Raw genomic sequence first — 13,177 nt, forward strand, 5'->3', positions numbered from 1 at the left:
AATTATTAGTTTTGGCAGGACGAAATCAACAAGTTTGACTAGGATAAGCCAAGTAAAAATATTAATATATATATATATAGTGACAATAGGGTTTTTTTTTTTCTATTGTTAGTTTTTTCATATATTTTAGTATTATGTGCAAGTCTCTTGACCCTGTTATTTATCTAGATATCTCGTTTAAGTCAATTTTTTATTATCATTAGTTCACATTGATATAATTATTAGTTTCAACGGGACAAAATGAACAAGTTTGACTAGGAGCCAAATAAAAATAATAATATATCTAGTAACAATAGGGCTTTTTTTCTTCTTCTAATAATAGTTTTTTCATATATTTTAGTACTATGTGCAAGTCCTTTGAACCCTATTATTTATTTGAATATCTCCTTGATAAATTAATATTTTATCATCATTAATTCACATTGATACAATTATTAGTTTTGAACCCTATTATTTATTTAGAGATCTTATTAATAAGTCAATATTTTATCACATCATATAATTATTAGTTTTGGCTAGACAAAATGATCAAATTTGCTTAAAAATATTAATATATCTAGTGACAATAGAGCTTTTTTACTAATATTAGTTTTTCATATATTTCGGTATTATGTGTAAGTCTGTTAAACCCTGTTATTTATCTCGATATCTACTTGATATTTCGAGATAATCCTATACGATTTTGCCCTTTTACCCTTTCGGAGTCGGTCTTAAGATAGAACTAAATATCCTTATCATTCTTTAATCTTCTTTTCTACATTAGTTTATTTGTTTATTTTCTTCGTGGTTAATTAACTTAACTTAAGTCAAGATAAATTTGCCTATTTATCTAGAGGGATTGTCGATGGAAAATATTCTAATAATTTTCCTATAACAGTAGTGATCTCTTACTGTTAGCGGAATGTATTTGAACATTCATTAGACTTCCTAACAAATTAGTATGCACGAATTAAGAGAATTATGGGACTTTCATATAATAATAAACATTGTACGTAGAAAGTTAATGTTGCCGAATTAATTTGTGGAAATTAAATCGTTCGCTTCAAAATCTCCATCGGTAAAACCTCCTATATAGCATATAGCCATTGCATTAGAAACCCTCCTTTATTTCAGAACATGAGAGAGGAATCCATCCATATGCGGAGCATAAATCTCTCTAGTAGACTCAACTCCAATGACAGTACGCACCAATTTATTTCAATTTTTTATGTTGGGGATAGGGAGCAAGAAAATGATAAAAATATAATACTGTAGTAATTAAAAAAATAAATATTTTTAAATAAAAAATAAAATAATATTAGACAAAAAAAATAGAATAAAAATATTTATAAAATATTTTTAAGTGCATGTGATTAGCTTAATGAATCATAATCCTATTTATAGAATCTTATGCTAACCATCTAATTAGGATATATTCTTGATGATAGTAACTTCTTAGATTATGAGCCACTTAGGTTAAAACTATTTAGAATATAACAACATAAAATATGACAACTACTAGTTAACTACCTATGAATCAATTCTCGACGCTCTTCCTTAATTCATAATTATATATTACAATTTGAGACATAAAATAAACATGCTTCTAAAATAAAAGTGACTTAGTGGAAATATCTATCGCTTATTCATTTGTGCTATAATACTTTAGTGTTATAGTTTCACTTACTACAATCATATGAAATGATAGCATATCTTTATATCCTTCTTCTATGAAAGCCTGGATTTGTTATCATTGTAATTGTGACTTGGTTATCATAAAAAATTTTAATTACTTTTTTTCGTTCTTAATGAAGATATCTAAGAAGTAACTATATTGCTTGACAAACTGATGCAGCTACATATTCTACTCTTGATGTTGGCAATACAATTATCGTTTACTTCTTTGAACTTTTAAGATATAGCTTGTGACGTGAGGATGAAGATATTGCCAAAAGTACTTTTTTATATCACCCAAAACTCTTTCCCAATCACTATTAGTAAAATAAATAATTTATTAGAATTATGAGAATACCAAATACCTTAGTCGATAATTCTAACAATATAATATAGAATTCTTTTAACAGCTGTAAGATGATGTTTGCTTAGACTATACATAGAAAATAATATCTCATCGAGTATGAGCTAGATAGATAAAACTTTCAATCAAAATTATGTAGTATTTTGTATTTGCTAAACTTATATTATTTATAAGTTTTAATTTCTCATTTATATTTATGCCTGTTGTTATAACTTTATAATTAATCATATTAGACATTTTAAGTAGATCTATTTCATGTTTTATCCGTGAAATAAAAATCCTATCGAATCCTTACTTTACCTCCAACCCAAGAAAATAGTGTAATAAACCTAGATAGGACATTTTATACTTATTCATCATATATTTCTTAAACTTAATCATAAAAAAATTATATATATATATATATATATATATATATATATATATATATATATATATCATCAATATAAAGGTAAACCATAAGAAGATCATTTTTACCTTCTTTTTTATATAATGAGTAGGCACGTTATTGCTCTCTTAAATCTATTTTGATGAAACTATGTGTCATTTTTTTTTATATCATGCTCTTGGAACTTATTTAAGTCCATAAAAACTTTTTTACCTTGTACACATGTCATATCTTTTAATTAAAAACCTTTTGATTAAGTAACAAAAATCTCTTATTATAAATTTTATTTAAAAATATATATTTCATATCAAATTAATAAACAGGTCAACTCAAGTGAATAACTAAGGTAAAGAAAATTCTCACAATTTCAAATCAAGCAATAGGAGAAAAGGTATCATCAAAATCAATATCTCGTTGCTATAAATAGCCTTCTGCTACAAGATTTTGGATACATTCATCTACATTATACTTTATTTTGAACACTCATTTCTATTAAATAACTTTTTTTCTTTCGATAAATCCATTAGCTTCTATGTTTGATTCTTCTAAATTGACTTGATTTCCTTCTTTTGTTATCTTTTGTCATTCCTCTTTTTCAACTGTTTCATCAAAACTTATAAATCTAAAACAAATAAAATAAATATTAAATTATAGTTTTTGTTAGTGATATGTATTTTTAAAGAGGAGTTTCATAGATTTTATACTCATAGGTCAACATAAAATAGCATGAATTAATTCAATACAATTAAAATATCTCAATACTTTTTTAATAAGAAATAGTTCTTTCTTTATTTGTCATCTTTCACGTACATCAAGTATATTAATTTTAGGTAATTAAAAAATTATTATTATTTACTTAACAACATTAAACCTTTAATGTTAAGATGTTTATATCTTAAATGTCATAAATTAGAGTCACTCTTTTGAGTTACAATAAGAGTATATTTTTTAATATTTGAAACATCAAGAAGAAACATACATTTTATGTCTTATAAATATTTACTATAAACAAACATAACTAAATATCCATCATTTATTAATTGTTCAACACTTGTTATATGTGATAAATAAAGAATAAAAAGGAATATTGTCAAGGTATTTGGTTTGACTAGTCTTCACCTTAATTATTTCTTTTCTTTTCACTTAAATTTATTTATTATATTCAAGTCTAATTTTTAACTTGAGTTTCTTCAAAACCTCTAAATATTGATCTTATGCTTGACATATGATTAGAATATCTATTATCTAAGAATCAAATATCATTTGAAATATTATTAACTTATGAATAAGTCATGAACAATTTATAATTTTCTTCATTTTTCTCTAAGAACTTTTGTTTTTATCTCTTCAACCAATCTACCTTCATGTGACCTAACTCTGAATTCCATGCTTATAATTTTTCAATTTATTTATTTTTGTTGCCCAATCAAAGTATCATCTTTCTCTTTTATTTTCTCTATTATGTCATCGCCTTTATCTTTAACTTGAAACACTTCTATATATTTTTCTCTATACTTTTCTCTAGTAACCTATTCAACCTTGCTTTTATGTGTTTGCGAGAAACATATCAATAATAATAACAACATGATCAAATTTTGAAATTAAGAATTCTCATCTTTTACATAATCATGAAGATGTTCATCATAAGATTTTATTTGACTAACAATTTTAATTACTTAAAATTTTACCATGATCATGAAGGGTTTAAAGTTTTACCATAATCATCTTCGATAAGTCTTAAAATTTATTTTGAAATATCAACAAACTTGTCATGATAAAAATATCTTCTATTTGTCCACAAAAAAAAAAAATCGACACATGTTTTCAACACAACCTAAACCCATCTCCCAAAAGTTAAAATTTCTCAACCAATAGCTATTGCCCGATTTCCATTTGGGTTTATGATGAATTTGGATAATGAAATTTTAATATAAAATAATGGAAATTTTAAAATTAAAACCACGCAGGTTCAGTGGCCAAACTGTGAAAGAACATTCAACAATAGAAAATTGAAATTAGTATCAAATAAAGTTTTTTTTTTGGCAAAAAAGAAAGCTCGAGAGTTTTTAGATCAAAAACTAAAATTCACTCAAAGTCAATCAAATAATCAACTTCTTTCCAATGTTTCATTATTGAGATTGCACCTATTTCCACTGTATTCAACATTCAAAGTCCTGTGCAGTTACAGTTGAGCTCTGAAGGTCCATTTTCCATGAAACAAACAAAGCTCTACACCACAATCATTTTGCTCTTTTGGTAATGGTTCAGAAGAGGCATGGCTGAACAGAGTCATACAACCACTTCCATGACCTTCAAAGCCATCATACACCCGAATCAGTAAAAGCATTTTGGTTCATAATTCACGAACTAAATACTGGCAATATGTACACACTGATAAAATGTTACAATCTGTCAAAAAGTGGTTAGTAGAAAGAACCTTTTGAGGTTTTTCGAGACTGGCAAACCAGTTCTTAGTGTCCAAACAGAGGGATGACCATAGTCCAAGGAGAAACAGCTTGAGATTTCCTTTGATCGCATGCTCTACCAACTCACTGACCTCAATGAATATTCATCAATCTCATTGGAGGCACATTTCTGTATTAGGAATGAAGTGTGTGGCTTTTCCTCATCCTTTTGACCAAACTTACAATCCTAGTTAGGCACATTGCTTTCTGGCATGCTCAGGTATCAGCCTTGCTACTGTCTCCACTGGCACTCCCTTCAATTCTAATTAACACAACAACAAAAAAAAAGTCCGCTTAATCTAACACATGATTATTCAAAAAATCTTCACAATCGTTACTAATTTTCACAGAAGACTCACCATGAGGCTTGAAATTGAAGAGAGGGGGCAGAAAACGACCATTTGGCAAGCGAGTATTATGATCTCGAAGTTCATCAAAGAATGGATGAACTAATGCTTCTAACTGTATCCAAGAAAAAGTCTTATTCAAATGGACATATGACAACCAAGAATTCAAGGGAAGGCACTGTCTATACTCACAGCAGTACATCGCAGGTTTGGTGAGTACTGTAAAAGCCTACATACAAGATCAACAGCTTCAGGAGGCATTCGCTTATGGAATATCTGATTGAAGTAGATGAAGTGATCAGTCATTAAAAAAGATCAAAATTATAAAAAACAACATTCACTCAATGTGAAAAACTGTGCAAGAACATATAACTACATTACCTTGTGCCAAGGGTGAGCTTTGATCTGGGAAAACTTGAACTCAGTGTAGTTTGGGTTCATGCATTTAATTTCTTCTCTTGTGGGGGTACCTAAAACCTGCAACAGCAAAATTACATAAGAGAGGGCAATGGAGAGGAATAGGAGTTGATACCAAATCATGAACACAAAACAGTGACATACCTTAATTATTTGGACTAGTTGGTCAACTCCACTTTCACCAGGAAAGAGAGGCTGTTAAAATCATAGATGAACTTAGTTGAGAATGAATGATAAAAATAATGTCCGACCTGAAATGGTAACCTACATATGTTCATAAAATATGACATTAGCTACCTGTCCTAGTAGTAGTTCAGCAAGAACACAACCAGCAGACCAGATGTCAATTGCTGTAGTATATTCAGTTGCCCCAAAAATAAGCTCCGGAGCTCTATAATACCTCGAGCATATGTATGATATATTTGGTTCACCTTTAACCTAACAAAGCAAGTTTCAGCACTGGAGAAACTAAAACATCAAAAACACACCACAGTTCTAGAAAATTAACTAAATTACCAAGACTTTTGCACTCCCAAAGTCACATATTTTCAGCTGATGAGTATGTGGATTGACCTGTTCCAAAATGATATAGCAATAAGAGCACCACTACTTTGTAGACTGGTAATTCCAATAGTATGAAAAAAAAATGTTTATTATCACTTCTACAAAGATAATGAAACAACCAAATTCGTCAATCTCCATTATAAAATTTTCAATATGAGACAGAAGAATTCCATTATTTTCATGTAAATCAGCTGCGTTAAAAGACAAATCTGAACCACAGTAAACAAAAGTAAGAATTGGATTAGTATATACCAGAAGATTTTGGGGCTTAATATCTCTGTGGCACACCCCAATGCTGCCATGAATGTATGCCAGTGCTCGACAAATCTGTTAGAAAAGAAAATTAAACTGTATCAGCAGATCTACAAGTACTTTAAAACAAGTGGGGAATGTAGAAAATTTTGAACAATCAGTTTCTCAACCATACTCAAATTTAATCTAAATTACCGCCCACTTTATCAATATTATCTAGTCAATAACTGGAATACGGGCACTAGTCTTACTGACATATAACTAAATACAACATCGAGATCTACAAGCTTTATAAACTATAGAACATGCCAAATCCATAAAATTTATGGATCATTACTACAACATATAATGATCTGTAGAAATATGACATCCAATCTTGATAATAAGCAAAAAATGACAACATTATGAATCCAAACTCACCTGGTACATGTACAGCTTCACAAATATTAGTGGCATACGTTGGTTCATCTTGTTGTAGTGTCTAATAACACGATGAACTGTCTCTGGTACATATTCAAGCACCAAATTGAGATACAGCTCATCCTTCTCAGTTGTTGAAAAGAAGCAATGCTTCAGAGAGATAACATTTGGATGGTCAAGAAGATGCATGGTTTGTAACTCACGATTCTTGTACCTCTTATCCTGAATAACCTTTTTTATAGCTACTGTTTCACCTGTCTCAAGACATTTGGCCTAACAAGATAGACAAAGAGATAATTAAAACAAACTCATAAATTTGAAAAGAAATAAATTCACTACATCAGCATACATCAATGAAAAATATCACATCATGGAAGCATGCTCATGCTAAATCAAATAACCATGCAACCATTTCTAACAAGTGAACTTATAATTACAATTTATAAGTCCTACCAAGAAGCATGACAAGAACTTTGGTGGACTAATTAACCACCAGACTGACCTGGAAGACAATTCCAAATGATCCATGACCTACAACACGCTCAGCCATGTAGCTTACAGTCTGCAATTAAAATCAACAACTTACAATATCAAGTTTAGTGCATATGCAAAAAATTTAGGAAATTAATACACAAAAATTAAAAATGATTTCAAAATTTTAAATTCCTTTTGCTCAAAAGGCCAGCATTGAAAAACTACAGCATATCTCATCGAAAGACAAAATATTAAATTATAGCAAAAAAAAAGGACAAATGTCTATTTCCTAAAAATTTCTTTTACCTGCTTTGGCTGGCCCTTTTTCCCATTGATAGTTGTAACAATTATATGACCTGTTTCTGTCCCATTCCCATTAATCACAGTTGCTTCCACTTCCTGCAGTAGTCCATTAATTAGTCACAGACAATCATGTGGCCTGTCTCATTTGTCATGTAGGGAAACTCTTATTTTAATACTTATGTCATAGAGAATAGCCATCATCTGTCAGGAGCACAACATGTGTTGATCATCACCTACCTTATCCTCCCTGATTCTCATATCACTCATCTCCTCCGGCAACTTGTCAACACGAACACTAGTGCCACTGGTGTTTTTCAACCCTGACGAAGGCACCACGCTCACTGAAGCCATTTGTTAGTTGTAGAGATTATGCAGCATCCAACTACGTCTCCTGAAAATCTTTTTCAGAATGAAGATAGCATTGATCTGTCACCAAAGATATGAAAAAATTCATTAGGCACAATGGAAATGTGAAAAAAAATAAGATTTCAATCATTGTGCAGACAGTCTTAGCAAGTTATCTAAAAGACAAGTTATGAAGATAGCATTTACTTGTTGCCAAAGATATGAAAAATAGCATTATGCACAATGGAAACATGAAAAAAAATATCAATTATCTCGTTTGACAGACAATCTTAGCAAATTATCTAAAAGACAGAAATCAGGTCCTCATATTAAAGCTTCCATAACAGAAAAGAAAACATTATGTAGAAGGAAGATATAGTAAAATTGCAGGCTAGAAAAAATAAGTTCCGGAACAAATAAAGTCCACAGAAGCAATAATCGATTTTTTTATAAACATTAATGGAGCGAATCAAATAAACAGTTATCCAATTCCTTAGTCCTCCAATCTATAAACTGCCCAGTGGGCATGACTCTCACTTGTCAGCTAGATGTATTGCAAAACAAAGTGTATACACCATTTGGAACAGCTATAATGAATAGCCAAAACTCTTGTCTAAGTATCCCAACAGTGGCTTACCTACATAATCAGCAAATAGACATGCATTTTTCAACCTACCAAGAGATGAAAGTCACACATACCTACTCCTAAAAGACACATCCTAAATTGCTCTTCAAATTAAAGTCAAACTAGGTTGTGGAGGAAATTTAGCAAATGATCCAATATATCTCTTAATTTGTCAAAGAACAACAAAAAAAGTAGTTTGTCAAAGAGATCAGCCTTGATCTTCATGATGTACCACACCCTGTCCAAGCGACACTGGCACTACATCGGAATCAAATTCCTTTAGAAGCGAAAAAGGCAAATAAACAGTCGCCACGTTTGCTGCACTAAACATATATTAGTCAAGAAATACAACCAAAGAAAGGCTGAGGCATTCTAAACTAATTCTCCACCATCACCAATTTTTCAGAATATTGCATCAACTTGTTTTCTTTTCCATCAGAGAAACTACATATATAGATAAGGAAAGGATTTTGAACAAAGACTCAGAGAATGACAAGATTTAAAAGAAATAACCCGTAAACAACTTGCACTTAATTAGACAAAATATCTCAAATCGCGGCTAAACCTCCCGCCGGATACTCAAAAAATCCTCTCTCTTTTTTTCCGTAAAGCATATCCAAAGATCCGCGATCAATCAGTTTCAAGACCCAGATCAAACAAAGGCGCTTAAACCGATATCGTCCTCCGAAATCCAACAAGACCCCAGCAAAATCCGCACCTAACAGTAGATAATTAGTACAAGTACAGTCACAACGATCCACGAGATTTGCGCAATACTAAGATTTGGAGGACAGGAAAGTGTGATTACTAACATGAAAAAAAGTCAAGAAACTACCAGGATTCGATCAAGGAACACACAACTGAACTAAAAGATCTAACAACTCATTCTGACAAACCTAGAAACAAAAAACAGCCGAGGAAAGATCGCCCCCTCCTGACCTCCCTCCGTCTCCTCCTGCCACAAGGGCAGATTGAGATCAGAATTAAGGGCTTTAATCTCCTCTCGCGTCTCCTTCTTGGGTAGATGGCAATCAAAGCAAAAAAAAGCCTCTTCGAGGTCCTTGAAAACGTACCCTTGTTTGACCGTTCAAACTTGATTCCTATCCACTAGCTAATAATCATGATAATTATCATTACTAATCATATTCTTAATAAGTTGATGACGATGACGATGATGTCTTCCGCATCAATTTCCGCTTTCTTTTCCCTCAGTATTGACCAGCTAATACTTCTTTAGCTTTTGGTTAACCAACAACGAATATTCGCACTGCACATCACTCGATTCTCCAACCGAGCATTATTATTATTCCTTAAATGACCAAACTACCCTTGCTTTGTTCCCGAGCGGTCTCTCGGCAAAGTTTGAGTACCGAAACTACCCTTTCACGGGGTTTTCCACCTTTGAATCGACGGTTCTGCTTCGCCGCAGAAGCGATCGCTCACGATCTTAGATTGAAGCTGGGTGCCCGGGCGTCGTTGTCGGGATCGGACGGCTGAGAGACGCCCTACAGGACGACAGCCGATCACCGCGAGGAAGGGTGTTTCGGTAAATGCAGTGGGAGATATTGAGAAATGATTGGTTGTAACTGCAAGAGCTCTCGCGAAGGTGATAACCCCACGTGTCGGAAAGGTGCTATGGAAGGGCACTCTAAAATACTTCACGTACCTCATCATCGCATGTTTACCCGACGGTCACCCGCGTGAAGATCCAAACTAAGGCCCACCAACTCAATATAAAGAGGATCCAAATAATAAAGTCTTTTATCTTCGAGGGATTCTTTTAGACAATTCATCGAAAAATATACTCGATATTTGCTTTTTACGACGCCTTAAATTGAGAAATGATGTAGAGCCAATTTTTGTCAAATGGATGGATGAGAATATTGTTATTTACTCATTCTGCTAATTGACACGGTTTTCATTGTAAAATAAATGATTCAATTCTTTTAATTGAATTGGTGTGGTCTTGCATGTCCTCTTTATTTATTACCTATATTTATTACCTTTTATAGTTCCTAATTTATCTTGCATGTCCTCTTATTATCATCATCGGGGGAATGTAAAACTCTTTAAAATAAGATTTCGAAAATCATAGAAAGGTTACAAAGGGTTGAGAAATTATCATCGAACACTAAAGCCTTCGAGCTTAATGTTCTAATCGACCAACAAGTAGCTTAAAAAAATAAAAAAATTTGAGATGAGAGATGTGGTCGGGCATCGATCATTGAAACAGTAAGATCGGGAATAATAGTTTTCAAAATATAAGCATGTAAGAGTGTTGCTTCTTACATCAATCATCAACTCTTATGATAATTTTACAAAGATGATGCAATATGAGAATGATATAGTAAATCTTAAACAAATTAAGGAAGCTTTAGTGTCTTATGCTTTTAGAGAAAAAAAATAAATTTAGAAATATAGAAAGTAACAGCTGCTAAAAGTGAAAGTATACTAGGATGATTTTCTAACAATGATAGATCTATACTATAGATGAGGCCAAGAGTTAATTCTTTAGATGATGTCAATACTATAGATGTAAAAAACAAACATAAAGAAGATATTAGTAAGTGCTCTCTTATGATGGATAATGATGAAGATGCACTTGCAATCTCCAAAAGCATCAATATATTTTTCTACAATAGTAAATATTTAAAATTTGCTCATTTTTGTCATGATTGTGCTAAAAAAAAAAATTAAGATTCACTAAATAATAAGTTGAATTTGAGTATTGATTCGATAATGGAATCTGAAGTGACTTATATTCCAAAAATACTAAATAATCTAATTTTTTAAAGTTTTTTAGATTCTCAAGGTTATAACTATATGGTTGGATATAGAATTTAAAAATTATTTTGAGATTTTTTAATAAAAGAAAGATTATATTAAGGATTGTACAAGGAAGCACAATAAAGACCCCAAAGGATTGAAAATAAGTTACATGTCAAAGGAATGACAAATACTTCCAAAAGTAAGATTTGTTTTTGATATAAAAAATGAAATGTGAGAAGTTCTATTGGTGGTAAGATGATGAGATGAGATAAAAATCTCTCTCCAAAATTGTGCAGCAATTCAATTCCAATTATATATGGTATATTTAGTGAGTTTATCATAATCAAGTGTTAAATCATAAATTGATTTGGTTTTTGTAGTTTTAACTTAATTTTCAATATTTTATTTCTTCGAGAAGACTCGGATACTAAGATTCTCTTATAACACTAGCTTCAAGAATCTCAAAATATTTATTCATCCCATTGATATCTTCCTTTATAAGTATTTTATCTACTTTTGTATCTCCTAAAAAGATAATATTTTTCTTTCAAGCTCCTTTCAATCTTCATTACTCATTTTTTTTGAACCTCTCGTTATCGAAACTTTTGAGCTCTAATATCACTTAGAAGAGAGAAAAGAACTTAAAATAAAAAAAATCTTAAAGATCAATAAATAAGAAATATACTAGAAAATCAATATAAGATTAATATGGTTTAACACTTTCCACGTATATTCATATTGAAAATCAAATTCTTCACTATATAAGAAAAATCAATATACATAATTACTCTCTTTAGTTAAATAAAACTCAAACCTGAAACTTCTTGTATATCCTATTATATAAATATGAAGAACTCTTCTTTCAATCTTTTTTAATCCACTAAAGAGAAATTGTAAGAGCATCCAAAATATCTTCATAATTCACTTGAAGAACTCTCTTCAAAACATGAAGAACTCTCACTCTCTCCAAAATATCTTTAAAATATTTTGAAAAAAATTGTAAGAGCATCCAAAATATCTTTAAAACATGAAGAACTCTTACTCTCTCTCCAAAACATTTAGTTTCTTGGTGTATTTATAGGAATAAATCATAATTCACTTAGGATTTTCTCTTAAAATATTTACCAATGTAATATCAAAACTTATCATGGTGAAACTTATTCCTACTCGAAATGGAAACTCTCAATAAAAAAATAAAATATATTAGATAACATCTTTGTTACATTCCTATTATACTTGAAATAAGTTAAAAAAAATTAGATTCGTTTGCTATTGTAGTTTTTAAATTTCATTTGAAAACTAACGCCATAAAATTTGTGATGAGGATGATCTCGTTCTAAGTAAATTATTTAATATTCTAGATGAGATAGAGAGTTTGAATAAAATATAACCTTTGTCTCTCCTAAAATCAAAAATATTTTTGGAAAGTAATCATAACACACAGGACCAAGTTGAAGGATTTACTTTCACATGACATCAAACTTGTAACTTTATTTTTGATAAAATATTTTTACGAAAATGAGATAGTTATAAGATACTTGATTATTATACATATTCAAAAAAAAGTTTGGAGTGGTTGTTTCATATAGAAAAGCATACTTAGCACGCGAAATTATAGTTTATGAAAAATACTTCGATAGATTATACACTGACTTAATACCTTTCTTGGGTGAGTTGAAAAGTTATGACTATCAAATGGAAGATTATTTGATTATTACATATGATACATATTTTTGTTGGGTTTTTTTTTGTGTGGATATTTTCATAGGCTTGTGTAGTTTTATATAGTAC

At 30.7% G+C, this 13,177-nt stretch overlaps 1 protein-coding gene across 1 annotated transcript; it reads right to left on the minus strand.

The window, feature by feature from the left end:
- Positions 1-4,739: 4,739 nt before the first annotated feature.
- LOC135674362 (shaggy-related protein kinase gamma-like) lies at positions 4,740-9,672 on the minus strand. Its single transcript, XM_065184139.1, has 13 exons — positions 9,514-9,672; positions 7,885-8,073; positions 7,651-7,743; positions 7,373-7,432; positions 6,871-7,143; positions 6,451-6,525; positions 6,151-6,207; positions 5,932-6,072; positions 5,779-5,829; positions 5,599-5,694; positions 5,410-5,493; positions 5,230-5,332; positions 4,740-5,132 (listed from the first exon to the last, which is right to left on the minus strand). The coding sequence occupies exons 2-13, from the start codon at positions 7,996-7,998 to the stop codon at positions 5,062-5,064; spliced, it is 1,218 nt and encodes a 405-aa protein (XP_065040211.1). The 5' UTR covers positions 7,999-8,073; positions 9,514-9,672; the 3' UTR covers positions 4,740-5,061.
- Between the last annotated feature and the right edge of the window lie 3,505 nt (positions 9,673-13,177).

The sequence above is a fragment of the Musa acuminata genome, chromosome BXJ1-5, assembly GCF_036884655.1.
Source record: "Musa acuminata AAA Group cultivar baxijiao chromosome BXJ1-5, Cavendish_Baxijiao_AAA, whole genome shotgun sequence".
Classification (NCBI taxonomy): Eukaryota; Viridiplantae; Streptophyta; class Magnoliopsida; order Zingiberales; family Musaceae; genus Musa; species Musa acuminata.